This window comes from Pezoporus wallicus, unplaced genomic scaffold (assembly GCF_028554395.1).
Source record: "Pezoporus wallicus isolate ANWC-B61680 ecotype Strahan unplaced genomic scaffold, APGP_CSIRO_Pwel_v1 contig_7505, whole genome shotgun sequence".
Lineage (NCBI taxonomy): Eukaryota > Metazoa > Chordata > Aves > Psittaciformes > Psittacidae > Pezoporus > Pezoporus wallicus.
This window is the reverse complement of record NW_026638908.1, coordinates 218,206-241,514: the sequence shown is the minus strand read 5'-3', so window position 1 is coordinate 241,514 and position 23,309 is coordinate 218,206. Positions and strand designations below refer to the sequence as shown.

General features: G+C 37.8%; 1 protein-coding gene across 7 annotated transcripts in view; it reads right to left on the bottom strand.

Annotated features, from left to right (window-relative positions):
• Positions 1-23,309, bottom strand: part of ARMC2 (armadillo repeat containing 2) — a 65,337-nt gene that overhangs the window by 8,545 nt on the left and 33,483 nt on the right. For 6 of the 7 annotated variants that reach the window (XR_008972626.1, XM_057413151.1, XM_057413146.1 and 3 more), the window contains 5 exons: positions 19,432-19,577; positions 17,171-17,270; positions 4,650-4,971; positions 2,989-3,111; positions 1,007-1,120 (listed from right to left, as the gene is read on the bottom strand). Coding sequence is in view for 6 of the 7 variants with exons in the window: in XM_057413151.1 (XP_057269134.1) it covers positions 1,007-1,120; positions 2,989-3,111; positions 4,650-4,971; positions 17,171-17,270; positions 19,432-19,577 (805 nt within the window). In the remaining variant the exon portion in view is untranslated. The remainder of the gene's footprint in view (positions 1-1,006; positions 1,121-2,988; positions 3,112-4,649; positions 4,972-17,170; positions 17,271-19,431; positions 19,578-23,309) is intronic. The other variant, XM_057413149.1, reaches the window with a different exon arrangement.

Here is a 23,309-nt window from a genome sequence, read left to right as displayed (position 1 = left end):
ACCCTCCTTTCAATTCCAGTCAGCAGAAACTGCTGGGATTCGGCATTTGGTACTCCCAGAGGGACATTCTCACCTCTGCAAGTGGCCAGGTTGCCCTACACTGCACCAAGCCCAGCTGGAAGTGCTGCAGCCTGGAGCTCCTGCAGGTGACAGGCAAGAATCAGACACTGGACATGCAGCATCTTGCAGCACTTGCTGACACTGAACTCAGGAGGCAGTGGAAGACAACACCAGCAAGGGAGTCAGTCTTGCCTAATGGAGAGGCAGCCTCTCAGCTGTTCTTCAGCTTGGCACATTGATACCACAGTCCTAGTTGGAAAACTTAGTTCTTTGCCTGAGAGCTCATCAGCAACCAGTTATTGTCAATTTGCCCTTTGCAAATACCTTCTCCTCCAAAGTCAGTAATACGTCCACCCTTCAAAGAAGGAGTTGTGTATCACCTCAATTTCAGCACTGACAGGTATGTAGATACAAAAACATTTACATTGAACTGGTGTTTAATTAAACTTATGACGCACCCTCTGTGGATAGCAAGCAGTTGCCATTTTTCCCAAAGCTCCTCAGATACTCAAAAGCAAAGAGGCTTGAGAAGACTTGTATCCTACTCCACCCAGAGGCAAATAGATCTCTTTGTTGAGACAGTTCAACATCTTAAATGCATATTACGAAGTGCTAACAAGCTGTTGAACTGTGATTATGAGCCTAAATGAGAATTTAGTTGGATTTTCATTTATATCATACCACTACTAACCTGTAGGATTTGAAAAACTGAAGGAGAAAGGGCACCATGGCGGATTTTTCCTCCTCCACTATTTCCGTTCTAATGAAACTGAAATAAAATGGTGTTTATAATGACTGTGATTGGATTCTAACATTTGCCTGATTTGCAAAGTATCAGAGAAGATTGCTTCTACCCTTGAACTAAGACAGCTTATTAACAATCTTCCCTTTTTTAGAACTATGGACATTTAAAAACAGGACTCCTACAAGTGCAAAAGTAACTCACTCTTTTTCTGTATGATGAAGTCACAGATCTCATGATACTGGGAAAGATTGCCAAATGCTCTGACAGCCTCCACAACTCCATCCATACTGTTGCTCATTAACAGCCTTAAAAGCACTATTGGTTTGCCGAGAAATAAAAAAAAAATTAGTTGTATATCACAAACATGTGCTTGGCTTTTTATCAATAAATACAAAACACAAACAGTAACAGCAATAAATGGGAACAGTTATGTATCGCCTGGTTGCAGTGAAGGGGGTGAGCTGACGGTAGAACAAGAGCTAAATTGTGTAGGGCTTTGAAGATTAGACAAAGAGCTGCAATATGGGGCTAAACGCAAAGGAACAAATGGTGAGTTATGAAGACAAGCCTACACACAGTGGTAATAATGGGAGCCAGTTTTGCTATACAGTTTTGAGTGGGCTTATGTGAAAATCCAGGAAGACAAAGAAGAAAAAAAATGTTGTAATATATAAGAGAATTGATTTAGATCCTGAACAGATGGTCTTATGGTGCAATGTCTCCTAAAACTCAAATTACTCTCTGATTTTAGCTCAATGCTCCTATAACAAGCAAATACATTTTCTCTGAACAGAGCTGCTTAATATTGCCCCTGGTCTGAAGCATTTACTTGCTTGCTGGTTTTCTGCTTAGTGGTTACACATATGACTAGTGTATGTCTTCATATGTCTTCAGTAGATAGAATAAGACCTTCAGTACTTCCTAGAAACAGCTACTATCATGTAGGTTTTTGATGCACAGCAAAGGAGCAGTGTCAGAGGAGTTACATTTATCAGTCTCCTATGAGCATGAAGTGAACCACTGAAACCAGTTTATAGTGTGAATGACTCAAATCAGTCAACCTTTAACTCTTCTACCATAGAAAAGTGAGAGAAAGAAAAATCCTAGGAAAAGACATTGGCTTCGCTCCCGTTATTTCCATCTTTGAATGTTGCAATACTGAACATGCCTTGAACTTGTCTTAAAGAGACATCTGAAATGGTTCCTTTTTTCTCTTTGGGATCCACCATTTGTATCAAACAGCAAGCATTCTCAAAATGTCTCCTGGAGGAGGAAGCCTGCTGGTCTCCCATCAACAGGCTTTCTCTCTCCTCAGTTCAGGCAGAGAAAAGTGAGGGGGCTGTTTCCACAGGCTAACAATAAAAACAGGAGAGGGAGAGCACATGAGACAGGCAGAGAAGTCATTTGTTTCCACATTTCTCCAACTAGCAATGAGAGACAGTTGGCTTAGGGGTGATAAAATGACTCATGACAGAACAGCAGAATGTTACCTAAAGAGAATCTGATGTCTACCAGTCAGGGCACTAGGTTGACAGAATATTTTTTTTCTACTCTTCATGCTACCTGTTGTGCAAATTCCAGGCTCCATCTCTCCCCCATGTTTTGTCTATTTAGAGAGAAAGATATGCAAGACATAGACTCTACCTTCTGTATAACAGTAACACGAGTCCCAGAACTCAGATGCAGTTCCTACACATCACTAAAATACGACTGTTGTCTACTACTGTCAGAGGGGAGAGAATAACACAACTCCTGTACTGCCAATGGATTTATAAGCCAGAAATAGACATAAATCAGATTTTGCAGGTCTAGAAGATACTAAGAAGAAAAAAACCCCAAAACTTTTACTATACTCTGATAAGAAGTAAAAAGCAACATGTTTATTTTGGCACAGGCATATGGGTTTTGAACAAGCCTAGCAAAAATTGCTAAACAGAAAACAATATGGCAAATTCCTTTCAGGAAGAAGGGGTTTTGTCAACAACTTAAGCTATTTTCAGACAAGTCATAGAACTATGCTCCAAAAGAATGAAAAATCATTATGGGAAGAGTTTAGCCCTATAAAGTTGATATTCATGCAATATGATACCACAAAACACTAGCAGCGTCTTTATTTCCTGTACTGTCAAAATATTTTCACTTTCAAAAACCTATACATAAAGTACTAATTTAAAAGTCCTTACTTTCAGCAATGTGTAGCTTTTTGTCTTGAACAGCAGAACTCTTCACTTTGTAGTAGGATAAATTGTTGATTGTTATTGCAGCATTGATGACCAACTCCTCACACTCATCAACTGACTTGTATTCTGAGAGTGAAAAAAAAAACCCAACAAACATGAACATACGCATATGCAGATACACAGAGATGAGTCTAACTTAGCTTAGAATTAGCTTAATCTCAGAAGCAAGCTAAATCATAGTTTACAGGGCCACTATTACAGACAACTATTCTGTTTTGCAGTAACATGGCAGAAGCTAATAGGAAGAGCTGATCCAAAAATGGCAATATAAAGTCACTCTTTCCAACTCTTAATCTGCAGAAATCATTGTGACTGAGGCAACATGGTTTAGAATCTACTTAGTTAAGACATTTTACAGATTCTATTTGCTATTTTAAGATGGAACTGAGGAGAATCCACATGCAGAAATAGGCCTGTGTGATAGTCACAGACAATACTAAGGACTATACTGAAGTGTCAATGAAAAATTGGAGAAAAAAAAATATCAGTTTTTGAAAGATTCTTTCTCTCAGAGTTCCTAACAGAATGTTAACCAGTATAAAGACTACATCAGCAAGTCTGAAAGTCATGTATACCAATTTATCTGAGGTTTCTGGCCTCAGAAACCAAGAGTGAAGGAAATAAAAAGAAGGTTAAGTTCATAGGCAGAGAGAACATTTGGTAGTAAACCAATACAGTGCTCAAGAAGAGGGGAGGGTGTCAGAGAGAAGCTTTGAGGCTCAAAAGCACTTACACAATGATTAACACAGTTCCAATGCAGGAAGCTCCTACATGGATTAAGACAGAACACACAAAATTGTAAATCTGCCTTCTTTAACTCGCCATGTCTGGTGGTTAAGACTTGTGAGCTAGCATATAATAAGGTTGATTGTCTTTACATAATATTTAATGCTCACATCTCATCCTAAAATACACTAAGTTATTTGTGATGTATCTTGTCACTGCTAAACTATGGGGAGAAAAGGCTACACAGTCCTAGCCTGTAATTAGATTTACAATGGGATCAGTAAGTGGTAAAGGAACGGCAGTTCTAAGCCTCCGTTTGTGGGGAAAGGGCCATTTTCTTCTGAAAGAAGATAAAGGTTGGAAATTTGAAAAAGAAGAAAAAAATAAGAAGAGGCTGAAAGTTATGGGTACAGGGAACAAAAAGAATACTTAATCCAGAACAGTCACAAAACCTGCAAACCTAAAAAAAACCAAACCCATTACCAAACACATCGATGTAGCACCTGTTAAGAACAGACTTCCCTTACATATGAACTCTGAGAGGTGCATTTAAAGTAAAATTTGTTTTCTCCTCCTTAATGATCGTATCTGCAAATCTAATCACAAAATTGAACACTTCTACAACATCTTTCCCCAGAAACTGAAAAGTCAGTAGCAAAGCAGCAATGCCTCCACTGTCTCAAACAGGCTTTCTACATAAAACAGGTTATGAATATCAGCAGATTGACTTTGTTATTTAGCAATGGAAACAATTTAGTTATGGATCAATTTGTGCGTTGATCCATAGTGAAAAGTGATCCAAGAAGGTCAAGTAGAAAAATTCTAAACTCTTCTTACAGACTGAACAAAGGTTACAAACACAACATAGATTTTATTACCTAGTACTGTAACAAGCAATTCTACAACGTGATGGGCAACTGCCAGAGCTGCTCCTATGCTGGGATGAACAGAGACATTGGCCAGCACTCTTATCAGTTTTATCAGAACATCTTCTGCTTCTGAAGGATGCTTTGGTTGTTTTTTTTCTTCCCTTCCTTTTCCTTGGTACCATTTCTGTGTATTCACATCAAGTTCATGGTAGGTTTGGAATAATGATATCAAGGTGTTAATGCTTCCTTTTTCTTGAAAAAATTGCTCACGGGGCTGGTCATTCTTTGCTGTTAAATTACCAAGAATGAAGAGAATACGGATAACCAAATCCTGCAATAAAACAAACCATATTACACAGAGCACATCAGAAGCTATTAGCTGCTTAAAAAGAAGATACTACTTAATTTGCTTCACAATTCACTTAGTAACAAGTCCAGAACAAGTGAAGGAATGCCAAATACAGCAACTAGAAATAATTTTTATGCTATTTTTCATTAACTGGTTTACAGAAGAAACCAAAAACATCTGACAGAACTAATATAGAATTGGTGTAGATACTAATGGGATATACTTAGCATAGGTCATCTATTTTTACCAAGCCCACAGTAATCCTAAAACATCTTAAACCAGCACTTTATATAACTAGAATAATAATATGTGCCAGACCTTATTAATCTTTCAAGTAAGCAAGTGACAGTTGGGATGGCCAAAGACCATGACCTTCTCTTCTCTAGTCCTGTTACTCACTGTAGAGGTTAAACTGCTTCCCCTTGATTTATTAAATCCATGTTAGCTCTTACTCATTTTCCTTGTTAAGTCTTACAGATAGCTGAATTATTTGTTCCAGATTTTTACCAGAAATGTAATCTAAATTGACTGGTTTGTTGGACCCCAATTTCTCCTCTCTCCTCTTTTAAAGACAGGAGCCCTACAAACTTGCAATCCTACACAACTTTACAAGAATCCCAGAGACATTACCCTTTCTGTACTTTTATAGCATCAAAGGGTAAATTTCATCAGGCCTAGCTGGTTTGAAGACACTTAATTCTGCTCCAGCTCATTTTGTAGTGATAAAAGAACTCAGGCTGAAGTAGAGATTAACCATTTGATCATACTTAACCCCTTCAGAAAAAGAAGCAAAAAAAGGCATTCCACACTTCACTATTCACAGTGGCATCTATCAATAACCATCTGAACACTGCAGCAATTATTTCCTTATTTTCTTCTCTCAATTAATGTACCATACAAAGCTTTTGTGTTTCTTTCTATGTCCCTTTCAAGTTGCATCTCATTTTGTACTTTTTTTTTCTGATGATGATTTTATGTGTTCTTGCTACCCTTTTATTCTTACAATTGCTAAATGAGACCTATTTCTATTTTTGTATGGTATCTCGATCTAATGATTTAACCAAGCTGCTCTCTTAAAGCACTTTCTATCTCTGCCCTTCAGTGGAATACACAATTACATCTCTTGCTGCTTCATTTGGTACATGAATACTGAGAAACAGTATTCAACAACATGCCCATCTTTTTCTTACCCACCTGTACAGAAGAAAAAAATGAAATTTTGAAGTCTGAACTGACCTAAGTATAAACTTATAAGTTTATAAACATTTGTAAACTTGTAAGTATAAACATTTGCTCTGTCACTTGCATCAAAACTTGCTCATTTCCCAAAAGAAAAGTCCATAGCTTTATTTTAACAGTACAGGTAAAGTAACATTTCTTCAAGTACAGCACGGCCATCTACTCTCAGATGCTAAAGTGCTGTACTTGCACTAACCTAAAATTTCACTAAACAATTCACATGCTGGTTTTCTTCAAATATAATTATATCGACAGATTTTCTAATCCTCCCTGGTATTAACAATGTAACTTAACCAGGCACAGCCTAACTTGTTGAAGTATAGATACTAATATTGAAGGAAAAAAGAGATGTGTCAGCAGTGAATCCTTCTTTCATACATGCCTTTATCAATAAGTTTCAGGTCTTAAGCCTCTGCCACAAGACATCGGCAATAACATCCTCTTAGGTGAGACAAGGAGGCACAAAAGCACAGAATGTAATCAGTTCTAAGTAACGTTAAGTTTGATGGCTTTGTAATGGAAAATAACTGAGATGCTTGAAGATAAACTGTTCCAGTTGACATAGTTTTAGGCCCTTAAGACATTAGTACAAAAAGTGTAAGAAAAACAGGATAGAAAAACAGGACCTGGGGATGGGGAGTATCTGGGACTAGCAGATGTCCAGGATGGGAGCAGTTAAACTAACTGATAAGTCGAACAGGATAATTACTATGTCTGTAATGTTAATTAAGCTGGTGCTTCAAAGGCTGCCAGAAGCCATGAAGATTGTTGGAAGAAGTAAACGACCCTCAGAGACCACCACCACATTTGTGTACGCATGTGGGAAACTTTCTGGAAAACGATGTGATTCATACGTAGCCTTATGAATATATATGTGTGCCCACTGACTATATCATGATGGCTTGTGTGGCAATACAGTGACACATGTTAGAAGGAGCTATCCCCCGTGTCTCCCGGCGCTGCAATAAAGAATAGCTGCTTGTCAACTTGAAAACTTTGTTGGCGAGTTTGTTCCTGGAGTTTTCTCCAAATCACAGGGTCAAGAAGATGAATGCCATCCCTGAATATGAGAAGCAGGGAGTCGCCTAAGTAAGGAAAAGTTTCTCACTTTCCTGTATTTAATACGGTCATTCCACAGGACCCACTTTTATATTATTTTTACTAGGAACCATATTTTTGCTAGCATCTAAATGTCATCGACACAAATTTCTATGAACATTCTTACTGACTAACCACTAACAGCTTTCACCTTTGCTGGCACAACCCCCAATTCACAAAGGATGTAAGAATTTGAAACAAACAACTGATGAATCAGAAGAAAGAACTGAAAAGAGCAGGCAGTCTAGTTTGACTCGTTTATATTGACTTTCTAATTTTGGTCAAAACAGTATCAACCCAGCAACAGCTCTACCCAATCAGAAAACAGACAAACAGGTACTGTACAGTAATCAACTGATATTTTGAGAAGTGTGATCTCAACTGTGCTTTCCACCTACAGGCTAGCAAAACAAACTTACAAAGTACTTCTTTTTAGCTAAGCACATCCAATTTTAATAGCACATTACCAAAGCTTCATTATCTTGCAGTGAAAATTTAACTTGCAGAGTCAAAGAGAAACTTCTCCTGAGTAGTATAATACTTAAAGTCTTGTATTATTTTGGCTATTTTTTTTTTTTAATGCCCATTAGTAAGCACTACAAGAGTAAGAAACACCAGCTTAGAATTGCTGTGTAAAGGAATACATGTAAAGATGAACGGTATTCTGAAACTGCTTGCAAGACTAAACCCGTACAAGGCCTATAGGCCTTTCTGTACATAATGAAACAAATCAGTACAATAAATGAGATTATTATACATCTCTAAATGTTTGGAATATTAACTGCATATGGAATTTCAGACATTCTTGCATACTTACAGACAACTGACATTTATCACATTAATTTATATAATTTGGGGGTTTTAACATGTAGAGCATTAAAGACAAATTAGATTAAAGATAGGAATTACACTCAGCCATTTCATCTTTTTATAAGGAGGCAGTCATGCGAGACATGCTGTCCAAAGTGTGCGCCCAAACCTGACTGGAAGGTTATATATGAGACCACATAGTTTCACTTATACAAATTTGAAGAAACAAGTCAAGAAGAGCTTGAGAAGGAGAACTAATTTTTTTCTTTGCTTCCAACCTGTGAAGCCACTGTGATATTTTTGTTTTTAAAGTGGTAATGGCACCATGTATTTCATCAGCATTTAATTCCTATGTTTCTGACAACTGGAACATATACATTTGATCACTGAAATGAAAGACTTCTTTGCTTATCTACTTTAAAAATCAGTTCCTTGCACTGCCTAAGTAGCTAAGGTACCCAGTGTACTTGCTGAGTCACAGAACTTGACAGCAGTTTATATTGGCAATTGAAAGTGTACCTGCCTTTCAGTGTAAAGCATGATGAACAGAGATACAAATAATACAGGTTTGCTTCTCAGCAGGAAAGGAAAGCCAATTAGGTCAGTAATTTCTAACTAAAACAAGAGAAATAAGAGAAGGGAGTCCATTCTAGAATTTGTACAAGTTAGCCAAGTACCTGTTGTTAGTCTGGTTAATTGTTAGTCCGTTGTTAGTTGTTAGGGTGGCTGGACCCTCAAGAGGGGAGGAGTAGTGTGAAAAAGAAAAATATTCATATGCCAGCAGCTGAGTTCCTATTGAATCTCCATCTCCAAATGAATTGTGTTTCCTGTGTTACACAACCTTCAATGGAGGTAGCCAAAATTCAGTATGAACTGCTTCTCATTCAAATCTAATTTACACTTCATTTTCAAACTTGTATTTCTGCTTTATTGTGTACCTCGGAAAGAAAATTTGAGAGTTTTCTTTGCAGGATCTGATAGTCTGCTTACAGACAAAATAACAGTAGTTATGGCATCCTGGAGCTAATCTCTTACAAACACAGTTAGGATTCATCTTGAAGTGACAAACTGGCTGTGAAAATTCCTGGTCAAGTCCAGAAATAACAAATGAGTCAAAATGAAACTCAGTTTCAAGAAGAAAAGAGGAGGGGTGGAGCAGGGCATAGAATACATTGGAAGTATCAAAAACGAATGACGTTCTTGACTGAGGGACCTGAAATAAGGAGCAGAGAGAAGCTTGTCCACAGTGATAGCAGGGAGTACTTTGCCAGTAAAGTACTCTCTCCCCTGCAAATCTGAATGAATTTGAGAAGAGGCCATTTCTAGAATATAGTTATAGCTTGGTGTATCACATACCACAATTAGGACCCTACCCTATAATTTCATACACCCTCAAAATATAATCTGTTTAGTTAGACTTTTCAGAAAAGGGTTCAACGGCACTTAGTGATTTTTACCAATGAAGAACTTCTTGCACTTACGTTTGTTTGAGGAGATGAAGAAAAGCAAGCAAACTGTCACCAAAACAACATTTGAAGAAAAGCAATATACATTCTCTAAAAACACATTTCAGAAATCACAAATTGAAAAAGAAGTTGGAAACTGTTATCTCCCCATAGTATTGCTCGAGTGATTACTGATCTTCCTCATTAAAATCATTATTCTTATTGCTAGTTTAAATTTGCACAGCTTCAGCCACTCTCTCTTTTTCCCTTTTTTCCTATAGAATGGTCTACTAATAGAAACGTCTACCTTGTGCATTCTGCTAATAGACAGCTTGCTAATGGTCTGACTTTTGTCATTGATAAATTAATTTGCTCAAACCTTGGGGTCTTTTTAACACAATTATTTTAACTCTTTACAGAGCTGTTCCAAATCTTTCTACACGTTTTGTAGAAATTAATACCAGAAAACTAAGACAAAATATTTTAGTGAAAGCATCTGTCATACCAAGCACTAATATCTATTTATTTTTATTTGATATTCTAATGTTTACCTATCTGGTAATTACATTAATTTTCTTGTATCTTTTGATACATCAGAACAGCAGGTTTCTTATGATATATGCCAGTGAAGGCTGCTTGACTACAAACTTTGAGTTCTGCATTCCTGATCATTTTATATTCAGAGTACACATCACATACTCTGAATTTTCCTTTCCACCTTTGCCTTTTGTTTCATACACACAAAACAAACCCCAAAAACCAACAACAAAAAACAAGCCAACCAACCAACCCAAAACAACAAAACCCCCACAATCAAAATATTAGGAAGGTGCAAATACACCATCAGCTCAGCATACTGTCATAAATCATTCTATAGGGAAAAAGTGACCTTCTGTGTTTATTCAGACTTAGCAGCAGGGAAATTCCTTCAGAGTTGTCAGAATATTTATCCTAAAATGGCTAATTCCTTTTGAAAAAAAGTTAATTCAGAGAGACTGAATGATGAGTTATTACTATGCATGTGCATACACACAACAGAAGAGAAAAATCTGGTATTTTTATGATCATCTTTAATGGTCAATTACTATATTCCCTTCATAGCTTTTTCTTCACTGTCCAAGGCACTATTATAATATTGGGCAAGGAGGAATGCAACTGAAAATACGTATTTGTAAACACAAGAGAAAAGAACACATTACCTATGTAAGTCATTCATAAGGTTATCTTGACAAGCATTTCAGCAGAACTGGTGGCATAAATAGCACCCACCCTCCATTCACAGCTTGGTTCCTCTCCCATATTGTTTCCTCAGTATTTGTGAAGAAGGAACTATTTGTGGGGCTGTTCAACAAACTAGACTGGAAAGCAAGGCATGTGATTATTCAGCAAAGGACTGGGATTGGGTTTTTTTCCAGTTTTAAAGTTACTGGAAGCTGGATCAGTTCTGTGGCATGATGTATCACTCTGTCACACAAACAGCTGTCCTGAGCCCAAATGAGGGATGGCACAGAGGGGGAAAATAAGTAACCGAAACACAAAGAACACTTGCATCAGCAATGATGACCATTTCTTTAAAGGCAAACTATGGATACAGAAACATCACCACCACCCCCAACAAAAATAACAGTAATTAAAAAAGGCTCCATTCATATCTGATAAGGAAGGGATTCTATAGGTATGTAGCGAATAAAAGACAGACTAGGGACAAGGTAGGCCCCCTCTGGAAGCTCTTGGGAGAACTGGCTACCCTGGATTTGGAGAAGGCTGAGGTTCTCAATGACTTCTTTTCCCCAGTCTTCACTGGCAAAGGCTCTGACAGTACCATCCAAGTCTTGGAAGGCAGATGCAGGGACTGTGAGAATGAAGGCCTTGGGCCCACTGTAGGAAAGGATCTAGCTCGAGACCATCTTAAAAACCTGAATGTGCACAAGTCCATGGGACCTGATGAGATCCATCCACGGGTCCTGAGGGAGCTGGCGAATTAAGTTACTAAGCCACTGACCATCACAGTTGAGAAATCATGGCAGTCAGGTGAAGTTCCCGATGACTGGAAAAAGGGAAATATAACCCCCATTTTCAAGAAGGGGAAAATGCATGACCCGGGGAACTCCAGACCAGTCAGTCTCACCTCTGTGCCTGGCAAAATCTTGGAGCAGATTCTCCTGGAAGGCATGCTAAGGCACATGAAAAACAACAAGGTGCCTGGTGACAGCCACTAAGGGGAAATCCTGCCTGACCAATTTGGTGGCCTTCTATGATGGGGCTACAGAACTGATGGACAGGGATAGAGCAGTTGATGTCATCTACCTGGACTTGTGCAAAGCGTTCGACACTGTCCCACAAGACATCCTTGTCTCTAAATTGGAGAGACATCAATTTGATGGATGGACCACTCGGTCGATAAAGAACTGGCTGGATGGCCACATGCAAAGAGTTGTGGTCAATGGCTCAATGTCCAACAGGAGACCAGTAATGAGTGGGGTCCCTCAGGGATCGGTGTTGGGACCGGTCTTGTTCAACATCTTTGTCGCTGACATGGACAGTGGGATTGAGTGCGCCCTCAGCAAGTTTGCTGATGACACCAAGCATTCCGCAGGGGTTGGTACCTGAGACCGGCACCGTTTAACATCTTTGTCACTGACATGGACATTGGGATCAAGGGCACCCTCAGCAAGTTTACCAATGACACCAAGCTGTGTGGTGCAGTTGACATGCTAGAGGGGAGGGATGCCATCCAGAGGGACCTTGACATGCTTGAGAGGTGGGCCAAGCACAAATACAGGCTGTACAGAGAACGGACTGAGAACAGTCCTAAGGGGAAGGACTTGGGGGTGTTGGTTGACGAGAAGCTCAACATGAGCCGGCAATGTGAGTCTGCCACCCAGAAAGCCAACCATGTCCTGGGCTACATCAAAAGGAGTGTGACCAGAAGGTCAAAGGAGGTTATTCGTCCACTCTGTGCCTTTCTCATGAGACCCCACCTGGAGCACTGCATTCAGCTCTGAGGCCCCGAACATAGGAGGACGTGGACCTGTTGGAGCAAGTCCAGAGGAGGGCCACTAAGCTGCTCTGATGGCTAGAGCACCTCTCCTATGAAGACAGGCTGAGAGAGGTTGGGCTTGTTCAGCCTGGAAAAGAGAAGGCTCCAGGGAGACCTTAGAGCAGCTTCCAGTACCTAAAGGGGACCTACAAGGAACCTGAAGAGGGACTTTCCACAAGGGCATGTAGTGATAAGACAAGGGGGAATGTCTTTAAACTGACAGAGGGTAGATTTCTACTAGATATTAGGAAGAAGTTCTTCAGTATGAGGGTGGTGAGACACTGGCACAGGTTGCCCAGAGAATCTGTGGCTACCCCATTACTGGCAGGGTTCAAGGCAAGGTTGGATGGGGCTTTGAGCAACCTGGTCTAGTGGAAAGTGCCCCTGCCCAGGGCAACAGGGTTGGAACTAAATGAGCTTTAACCCATTCTGTGACTCTATGATATTCTCCTTCATGAAAGCACTTGTGGTGTGTCTGCTTTCAGAAGGAAAAATTATTTTTCATGGGAGAGTTTGCTGCTGATGTTAAGATATTCAAAGCAGCAAAGATGAAGGCTGAATGAAGAGCAGAAAAAGGATTTGTAGTCAACTGGTAATAAACCAGCAGATGAAATTTAAATGCAGATAAACATGAAATGATGCATGTGCAAAAACACAGAGTAGACATACCTTCATTTATAAAATTACAGCCTTTGAACCAACCATAACCTCCTGGAGAGCAATCTCAGGATAATGACAGATTCCACATGGGGGTTTAATGCTCACAGGAGATCAAGAAAGCAAATAAAATACTGGGAATTATTGGGAAATAAACTTGTGAAGGCATGTAAATCTATGATATGGCCACATCTTAATTGCCATGTTCTGGTTACCTCATCTCAAAAACAAAGATACAGGAATCAGGACTGCAAAAGGTTCTGAGAAAAGCAACACAGATGCACAATGGTATGGAATAACCTCTGTATCAGACAGTACTATGGAAGCAAGGACTCTTAACTAAGCAAGGGCTCTTCAGCCTGGAGAAGAGGTAACTCAGAGAGGATATGATAAAGGTCTAGAAAGTCAAGGGTGCTGTGAAGTGAATGATGGGATTAAATATTTACCAATTTTTCAATACCTGAGGGCACTGAATAAAGATAGTAAAGGCCAAATTCAAAACAAGCAAAAGGAATTATTTGTGCAATGGACAGTTGCTATGACAACTCCTTGCCAAGGGATGGTTAACATGTTAGAAATTTATTTGGGGCAGAGGAGAGACTGTCAAATTTCATGGAAGTCAACCAAGGTTTATTGCATACACACATATCTACAGCTGGCTGAGGAAGTTTCCAAACTGGAAAGAGCTGGAGGTTTGGTTAAGTACACACAAGAAGTTCCACATGTGCTTGCTCTGTTTTTACTGTTCTTTAGGCACCTGATTTCCACCACTGCTGAGTATGAATAGTAGGCTGGATGAATCTGTCATGTGACCTAATGTGATTATTCTTTTGCTGAACAGGCAGTTGTTGCATCCAGCATTGTCAGATATTTACAAACGTTTCCTAATTAAAAAGTAGGCTATGCTAAAGAATAAAGGGGCTTTTGTATACAACAGGGACAAGATTTCCTCTATGCAAATATTAGTAGCATACCCTGTGTTTATGCACTTAGGATTGAAAACAGATTCCTAACTGTACACTGATAAAAGATTACACTGAAGCTGGCAGGGCCACAGAAGGCCACCTAAGCTTGGGTAGTGTCAGAAGCTACTGCCCTATTTAGGCAATCTCCCTGCTCCCAAAGCATGGCTTCCTTGTGACTTATAACATTAACCACAGCCTGGGGAAGTCATCCTTTATATAGCTTATCTGAAAAGCTTAGAAATGATTATGAACTGGGAAAGGGGAACAGCATCTCGTTAAAATATTTCTGGAGATGGACAAAAGTCTACAATGCTGACTAGAAACAGAAGCATGCAAAGCTCATCCTCAAGGTAGAGGCTTTACAAGAACACCTCTGACAGGTTTCACAGCATGTGGCAACTACTAAGGGGTTTTTTATTATTCCACACATGTAAGCCACAAAACCAACCACAAGTTGACAAGTGAAGTCCAACAGAATACGTACTTCAGATGTGTAGACAAGCACTGCTGAATACTCAAGTCCTACCTTGCAGATCCAGCTTTTCCAATCCTTCCTTACCCAAGGAATTACACATGAATTTAGTAAGTCTTGCCAACTCCATTTCCCCAGAAAAGTCTCTCAGAGTTAAATTACTACTCTCCCTTTTGACTCTTTTACCCAAGAGAAAAATGAGCTGAGAAAAAAAAAAAAAAAGAATAGAGCTGAAACTGCAGTGTGGTGAGAAAAACAGACACTATTTGGGTGGCAGCTGTGGAATTTAGTGAGTGGTATGGGAGCAAGTCATTAATCCTATTTCCAGTGCTCACAGTTTTATTTTCACAAGCTTTAATGCTTATTTTTAAAGTCACACTTATGAGAAAGTCTGAATGCTCATTTTCTTTTTTTTCCCCACTAGATTTCTGCTGCCATGACTGCTAGTAAAAAAACCTGATCCCATAAACTCTGCAACCTGAAAATACAGAAAACAGACTTCCTTTCTTAACATATTGGTTCTTAGTCCTGAGGATTTTTAATGCTTTGAGTTAATAATACTGATTTATCCTCCTCTTTGCTTCTTCCCCAGCAGACAATTTTACTCACACTGCTGTTACTTGTTTTCCTTTCAACACATCCCAACTCATGCTATAACTCACTAGCTGTCATCATTTTAAAAGAAAGATTAGCAGTGCCAACTACACCTCAGGAAAAACATTTGCACTCCTCACAGGTAGTGTTTATTATATGCTCCAGAAAAAAGTGGCGCATTACATTATCCATGCCCCTCTTCTTGTTTCTGCAGGGCTTCACTAAGCTGACAACTGACAGTTGCATGCTTGTTTAAAAACTGCAGCAAGAAACAATTATTCTGAAGACTGCACATATAATCATCACAACATAATAACTAAGGTTTTTTTTAACACGTGCTATTTCTTTACTAACTTCTATTTTGATAAAACAACTGACAGTTTAACACAAAAAACAATGCTAATCTAGTGAAGAATGATGTATTTTAGGACCACTTAATAAAGTAGACAAATGAGAAGCTAAATTCTCAGCACTCCCTGGCAACAAATTATTTGAATTTATGTTTGAGCCTACAATTTGTTGTAACACAAAACTGTTATCTCAGAGGCCTAGTAAACTTCCCCTTAAAATTACAGATGAAGATTGAGAGAAAGATTTAATCCAATTTAAGCTGTTTATTCCCAGTTCATCATTTGTTGAGTTTTTAATGCAGCACTCACAAGGAAAAATAACTATAAAGCTAGTAAAATATCACACCTTTGATATTTCTCATATTATTTACATAGCATTTACACAGCATTTTTAACTAAAGTGTCTTTGAAGACCATACAATCCAAGAGCAGCCTGAACCTAGAAACACTCAGATACGCTGAAGAAATGTTAATCAACGGGCATTTAGAAGAACAGAACCAACTTCATCTTTGTTCCTTTTCCATGAGTGTTACCACCAAACCCAGGGATGCAGGTAAACAGGAAAGGGAGAAATTATTTTTGTATTTGGCAAGAGAGAGAACAGATTGTTCAGTGTAGCTGATCTGGTTACCTTCTGCCTTTAACAATAGCAGCACGGAAGACCTCCTTTCAACAGTTCTTCAGGAATTACTAACCCTGGGAGAAATTGTATAGGATAAGTCCTCAAGCTAATTCAGATGCTGGAGCAGCCAAGAAAGTTCCTTACTGTTAAGACTAACCTGAATATAATTTAATGTTCTATGTTTTGAAACCTCATTCCACCTTTGAACATCTATGCTTTACATAAAAATTATTTTCTTCTTAAATCTTACCTGGCAATAGAGCTAAGTAATTTACCATACATGGGGAACATGACTCTTACCTATGTGGCGGTCTTTAAAACTGTGATCCTGCACCAAACCCCCTGAGCCTGGTGCTCCAGTAAACACAGGAAAAGATCATTGGTACACCAGGACAATACAGCAACATCTGACCCCTGAAGGTCAAAATTTAAACATTTATTTCTAGGTGAATGTTTCAAATGCGCTATCCTAGGCATATGGTTTTCCCTGGTAGATGATACATTCTGATACCTTATGCAGTTATCAAGGAAAAAATTTTCCTCTATTTTCAGACTGCTTAACTCTGAAAAATCCACACTCATTTTGCAGAGAAGGAGGGCAGGAGAAATCCCAATAATTTCCTATTATTAAATACTCAAATAAACAATTTGCTTTCTACACATGCAAAGGATAGACAAGTTAATCAACTATCTGTCCTCTGTATTGCTTTGGATTTTAATCTAAATTATTTCATTTCAATTATTTACTACTTAAAAATGCTGTCAACCATTTAAAATTTTTATTTGTTAAATGCATAGAAGTAGGTCACTGAAAACAAGCTTATACACAATAATACACAGACACATCCAAGGATTAATATATACAAATCAAGAGATTTAAAAACTGACCTGCTGTTTCTGGTGTTTGTTTAGTAGGGCTAAAAATAAGACATAACATCTGGAGCAGTCTGCTAAAGCTGTGCAGAAATCATTGTAGGAAGAAAGTTTGCTACAAAGATACAAAAATATAACAGACGTGAATGAAAGCACTTTTTTTTCCACAAAAGATCCTTTTAGAAAAAATTACTCTGCTTTTGACTCTCAGAGCTGTATTTTCCAACAAATGAAATGAATGCCAACACTCTGACTTCTAGGAGAGAAGTCTAGTTACTCATGCCACAGTTAATTACAGGAAGAAGTGAACATAAGAAGCTTCCCAACCTGCTTGCCATACGGGCACAGTATGCTAACAATAGCACTTCTTAGTGTTAAATGGCAGAACTGTAATTTCAAGATGACATAGAAAGTCAGACAAGAGAGGAAATAAAGGGTCCCTTCCTAATGCACACCTCGTGGAGCTCAGCACTGACAGAACACATCTCTCACCAGCAACTATGAAGAACGTGCCTTTGTGCAGTTGCAATTTTATCTCTGTGCATTCCCTAACAGCTGCTGCTGTCCTACACTGCTCACCTTGACCATTACAAAACCAGAGAATTGGACATGCTTTGGTCATACCAGAAATATTGCAATGACAGAACAAACTAGGACAACTTCTTACTTCCCATGAAGTCAAAACCAGCCAATAACTGTGCTGATGTTCAATTACAACCAATTACAGCAAGACCTACAGACTTGGAGAAATGAATCATTTGAATAGATTGAACATATTCTCTGCAAAGAAGCTACGTAAACTGACTGGGAGAAAAGAATAATCATTCTGTATTACTAGAAGACAAAACAGAACTCAAATCTGTGCTCTGTACAGTACAGTATTTTTTGTAATGTGACTGCAATTTCCAGGAACCTAATTACACTGATTTTATGGCTAATTTGTATCCTTGGAGCATGCAGTTCCCTCAACTTAAGAAAAAAATAGTGAAACAGTAGGAAACTTTAAATAAGACAAATAACTTTCGCTCCATATTGAATTCTAGATCAAATAAATGTCCTTGTCAGAATTACAGTATAAATATCAATATCAATTACAATTACAGACCCATTACCCCACTTTCCATGGCATTTTCTAAGTAAAAGAAATGCTCTCTCCTTAGAAGAAGTAAATATGCTCAAAGTGGTGTAATTGCCAGAACTCAACTTATTTTTAGGAACAAAATTAGAGAGACAGATGTGGACAATGCAGTTTGGAACTGTGAAAGCAATTGACATGCTTTACAGGTAGCACAAACAGCAAAGGACAAAATTTGCCTGGTTTTAGCTGTGGAGAGGAAGAAGGAATGACACTCCTTTATGTAGCTGCTCTTCCAAGCACAACCCAATCTCATCTAGCAAGGAGAATGTGACGGATAATTTGGAGGGGCTGAACAGGAAAAGCAGTCCATAGCAGAATCTCAATGAGCATGGAGCCACAGGTAACATGACTCAATACAGTAACAAAGCAGCAATGTTAAACACTTCATCCAGAAGAGCATTCATAAATTGTGCTTATAACCCAGCTCCTCCTGAACTTACTAACAGCTACTTTCACAACTTCTTCAAAATCCTTACATTGTTTGCAAGTTCATTTACCATTGGATATTGCAAGCTGGTACTTGGTTGCTAGAAGATTTTTGACTGAGAATCTATTCAGACTACAAAAGGATCTCTTGGGCTGATTCACTCCTACTGATCTCCCTCTAAAAAACACATCTTGGGAAGCAGCCACTGAGCTGCTCATAAAATGGGAGCACACTCAAGCCCTGATCCCACAGATTAATCTCAAACACACTCTGACAGCTCAAAACAATGAACACTGGTCACATTTTCTCTCTTTTGCATTTTATTTCATAAAACACAGTCCCTGATGCCATTTAAGCTTGTGTAATTGATCTCATTTTTATTAAACATGGCCTAACATAAAATTTTTGCAGCTTTAAAATATAAGAAATGGTACCTTAAAAATCTTGATCAGAATTTATAGGATCAAAGAATGACACAATACAACAAAACATTTTTCACAGGGACAACGAATTCAAGTTTGTATGGCTATAATTAAACAATTCTATCAGTATTAATAAAGACACAATTATTGTACAAAATCATTAAAAAAAAATCTATACGGAGTTTTTAAGAAAACAATTCAATGTAAATCTCCCAATTTTAGCGGGGTCACTCGAAGCAGTAACACCAATTTGACTGCATGAAGAAATAGGACTGCGTTCTACACATACCTGAATATCCTGACAAGGTAGGTGCACACATCCTTATCCCTCAAGCGCTGCTCTAGCGCCACACAGAGCTCAGAGACTGCACCACTGCGAATGAGCTGGCGTCTCGCCGGAGCCAAGTCAGCCAAGTTTCGCAAGGTAGCTGTCAGCTGCAAACACAATATTTGAAGATATATTAATCACAGCCGCTTACAGCAGAATCCATGCTGTTCCGAAAATTTAATAAAGCTCACGTCTAACGCGTAATGTCTAAGGCAGTCTGAATGCTCTGCTGACATTCTGCAGGGACGTATCTACCAATAAATTGTAACAGGAAATGTGTGAGTAACAAAATTGTGTATATTAAGTGCTTGAAAATGAAAGCTTGATACTGGTCTTTGCCTGCATGTAGCCTCCTTCTCTGAGGGAAACATGATCTTCCATACGTTTAAAAATCTTGTATGCATCTATATGAGCATATACCAATTGGAAATTAGGTTAAATGTTGTCCATAAAGTGACTTTTTGCATAATGTCCAAATTTGCAAATTTACATTTAAGTCTTACAAAGTAATCCTTTGTATATATTTTGATAATATATACATTGTGTGTATATATATATCATATGAGATATAATATCATATTATATATGATATATATATCAGCTTTATATATATCAGTTATATATAGCATACATAACTATATATTATATATTTGATAATATATATATTTTGATAATAACTAAGTTGAAAACTAAGGTAAATTTATTTTAAAAGGCAACAATATTTACTGTGATCTAAAATTTTAGAAATTAATCAAAACAAATCTACTATTTGAACAGTAAAAATGAAAAGCTAAAGTCCTCAAGTTTATTTTGGAGAAAACAAAATATTTTCAGACGATATTGTTCTATTTCAAGGCATTTTAAGCATTAAATATCTAATCGCTTGTAGGCTAGATATATGCAAAATGAATAATCTATTGCATATTTTTAAATGTTACCCTTCCAAGGTAAGGGTATTCAAATGCCAAGGTCAGACAGGCAACAACATGCAAGTTAATGGTTGATCTAAACCAGAATTTACTATAATGTGAAGACGCAAAAGCTGTTTAAATTTTTTGTTATCACAAAAACCCCTCTGGAAATTAAGTATTTTATCACTGAATTGGACCTCCTGTCCAGTTACATGTAATTGTTAATTTCAAAGGAAAAATCTGGCAAAGAGCAGGTTAAGTTGCTGTGTTTGAGGAGCTTTTGCTCATAGGATTCTATGCACTACTCAGCCCATTCTCAAACTGTTTAAATATTCACTGTCCTGCTTCAACAAATTTGACAAAACTGTATACGTCTTCAGTTACTGCTCAATGTTCTGTGATGGAAGAACGGGAGAAGGGACAGTGTCAAAATGAGAGAAGCAAGGTACAGAGGGGGAAAAAAAATGTGATATAATGTGACCATGATACGTAAATGGATTTAGCTTTAGAATTAAATATGAAATGCATATTATCTTCAGAATAAACAGAAATTGAATCAGTGGAAGCCATTTGCTTCATATTGCGCATACTTTACAAAGACACCTGGAGTTTCTTGTTATTTTAACTGAACAACTGTAAAAAATACATTTCTAGATATGCATTCACAAGCATAACACAAGTCATAATGCTTCAAAAATCAACACAATACTGGGGAAATATTTTAAAATAAAAATGTTCCAATATATACTTCGCTATTCAGAAGTTTTAATGGACGAACTCCTGCCAAATGGAATAGACACAGAAGACTCCATTCAGTGCTCACATACATACAAGACGTTCACATTCATCTTAGGATGATACTTGTTGAGGTCTAGCTAAACTTTGCAATAAAAAGTTGGAAAGGAAAAGCAATGCAAAATAATGTATACATTTAAATGTGCAAGACAATGAAATTCAACAGAACAGCTAGTACGCGAGTAAAATTTGAAGAGTACACATTAAGAAACTAATAGAAACTAGCCAGACAGCAAGTGAATTCCAGAGATACTCTGATTCCTTCAAGCAGATGCCATGATTCAGGAAGAAATGCATAACAATTGGCTCTAGTAATCCTCACCAGCCCTAATCCTTATGTTGCCATGCAAAAGATCAAATTCACCCAAACAGAAAAATTTCACAGCAGACAAATGCTATTTTTAAAGGAGAAGACATTTAAGCGCTTTTCAATTAAAGAACATGGAATACTTGTTAAGTCTTGTCAGCAACACTTCAAAAGCCTTGGCTTTTGAATAAGCATTACCATATTTCATACAAATATAATCAGACTATTAAGTGAAGCAACATAACATGAGTCAAAAATGACCTTGGTTTCATGTCCTCTCTTAAGGAAAAATAATTATTATTATTACAAATATTTTTATTCTTGTATTGTGGAATTTCTACATAAAATCTGTTCAGTAACACTGAAGAAATCAGTTTGTTCCCACAAAAAGGACCTGGCAAGATTATGTGTAACACTGCCATCTGGTGATTGTGCAATTATGCAGTTAAAGAACAGAAAGTTGGTACCAGTTAACTGAGCTCCTTCACTCACCAGCATTAAAAGATGGCAGAGCCTCTCTCAGAGACCACTATGACTATTTAAGGTGTTTTCTCCTCCAATATAATTTTCTCTTTATTCCTGAAGACTTGTATTTATTCATTATTTTCTGTATGCCACTGGATATTTGATCTTTCGCTACAAATTAAAGTATGCCACAAAAATTCCCTTTATTCAGAAAACATAAATCACAGACAAAACCTTCTTCAATACTATATACCTGAAGACAGAACTATTCCCATGCCTGTCTATAAGAACTGAACAATTAACTCACATGTAAGAAATAGTGCACATTAATGTAAATTTGTTAAAGAAACTGATACGAAAAAGTCACATAGCAGCAGGAAGTACTGCTTTCCTCACAGGAAGAAGAAAAATTAAATATCTGCACTACTATAGATGATTTTATAAATCATAGAATCATGAAATGATTAGGGTTGGAAAGGACCTGAAAGATCATCTCGTTCCAACCCCCTTCCCATGGGCAGGGACACCCTCCACTAGACCAGGTTGCTCAAAGCTCCATCCAATCTGGCCTTGAACACTGTGAGGGATGGGGCAGCCACAACTTCTCTGGCCAATGTGTGCCAGTGCCTCACAACCCTCACAGTAAAGAACTTATTCCTAATCTCAATCTACCATTTTTCAGGGGAAGAACTGTTTGGAGAATTCACAGTGCCACAAGAAAGTTAACATTGCCAATTCTAAAGACAGAAGTGTATAAAAGATAATTTTGTGATTTATATAGGAATTTAATGATGACAGGACCACATAGGAAAGAAAACAGGAACATGACAAGCACAAAATTTCCAGTCTCATCACATATTCTTCCATTCTTCAGCAATTTGCCACTTTGGGACTTTCTTAGCCAAACGTACGTACTAAGCCACATCATTTCATTCAGCGTTTTCTAGCATCTCCCATTTCATTCAACACTTTCTAGCATATCCCAGTTTGTTTGGTTTATGACTATCCTCGAGAGACACACCTCATAGCTCCACTAAAATAAATAGACAAAAACCAGTAATAGTAACTTGATGACGTAAGCTGTTTTCTCATATAATTTCAAGTAGCATAAAACCCCTTGCAAGTTAGCAGAGAATGAAAAAAAAACCTGGCATAATTAGTAGAGAAATTGAATGTAAACATGACCTCAGTAAATTGTTCAGTGTGTTTTCCTAGGAAGTCCCCCAAAACTTTACAATTACATCATTCACTGTTCTTTACTTCAACTATTTCAACAACAAATGCCAGAAACCTACCTGCCAAATCCTTGACAAATACAAAAAAAACCCTGCATCCTAGACATACCTTAAGATTTAGCTACA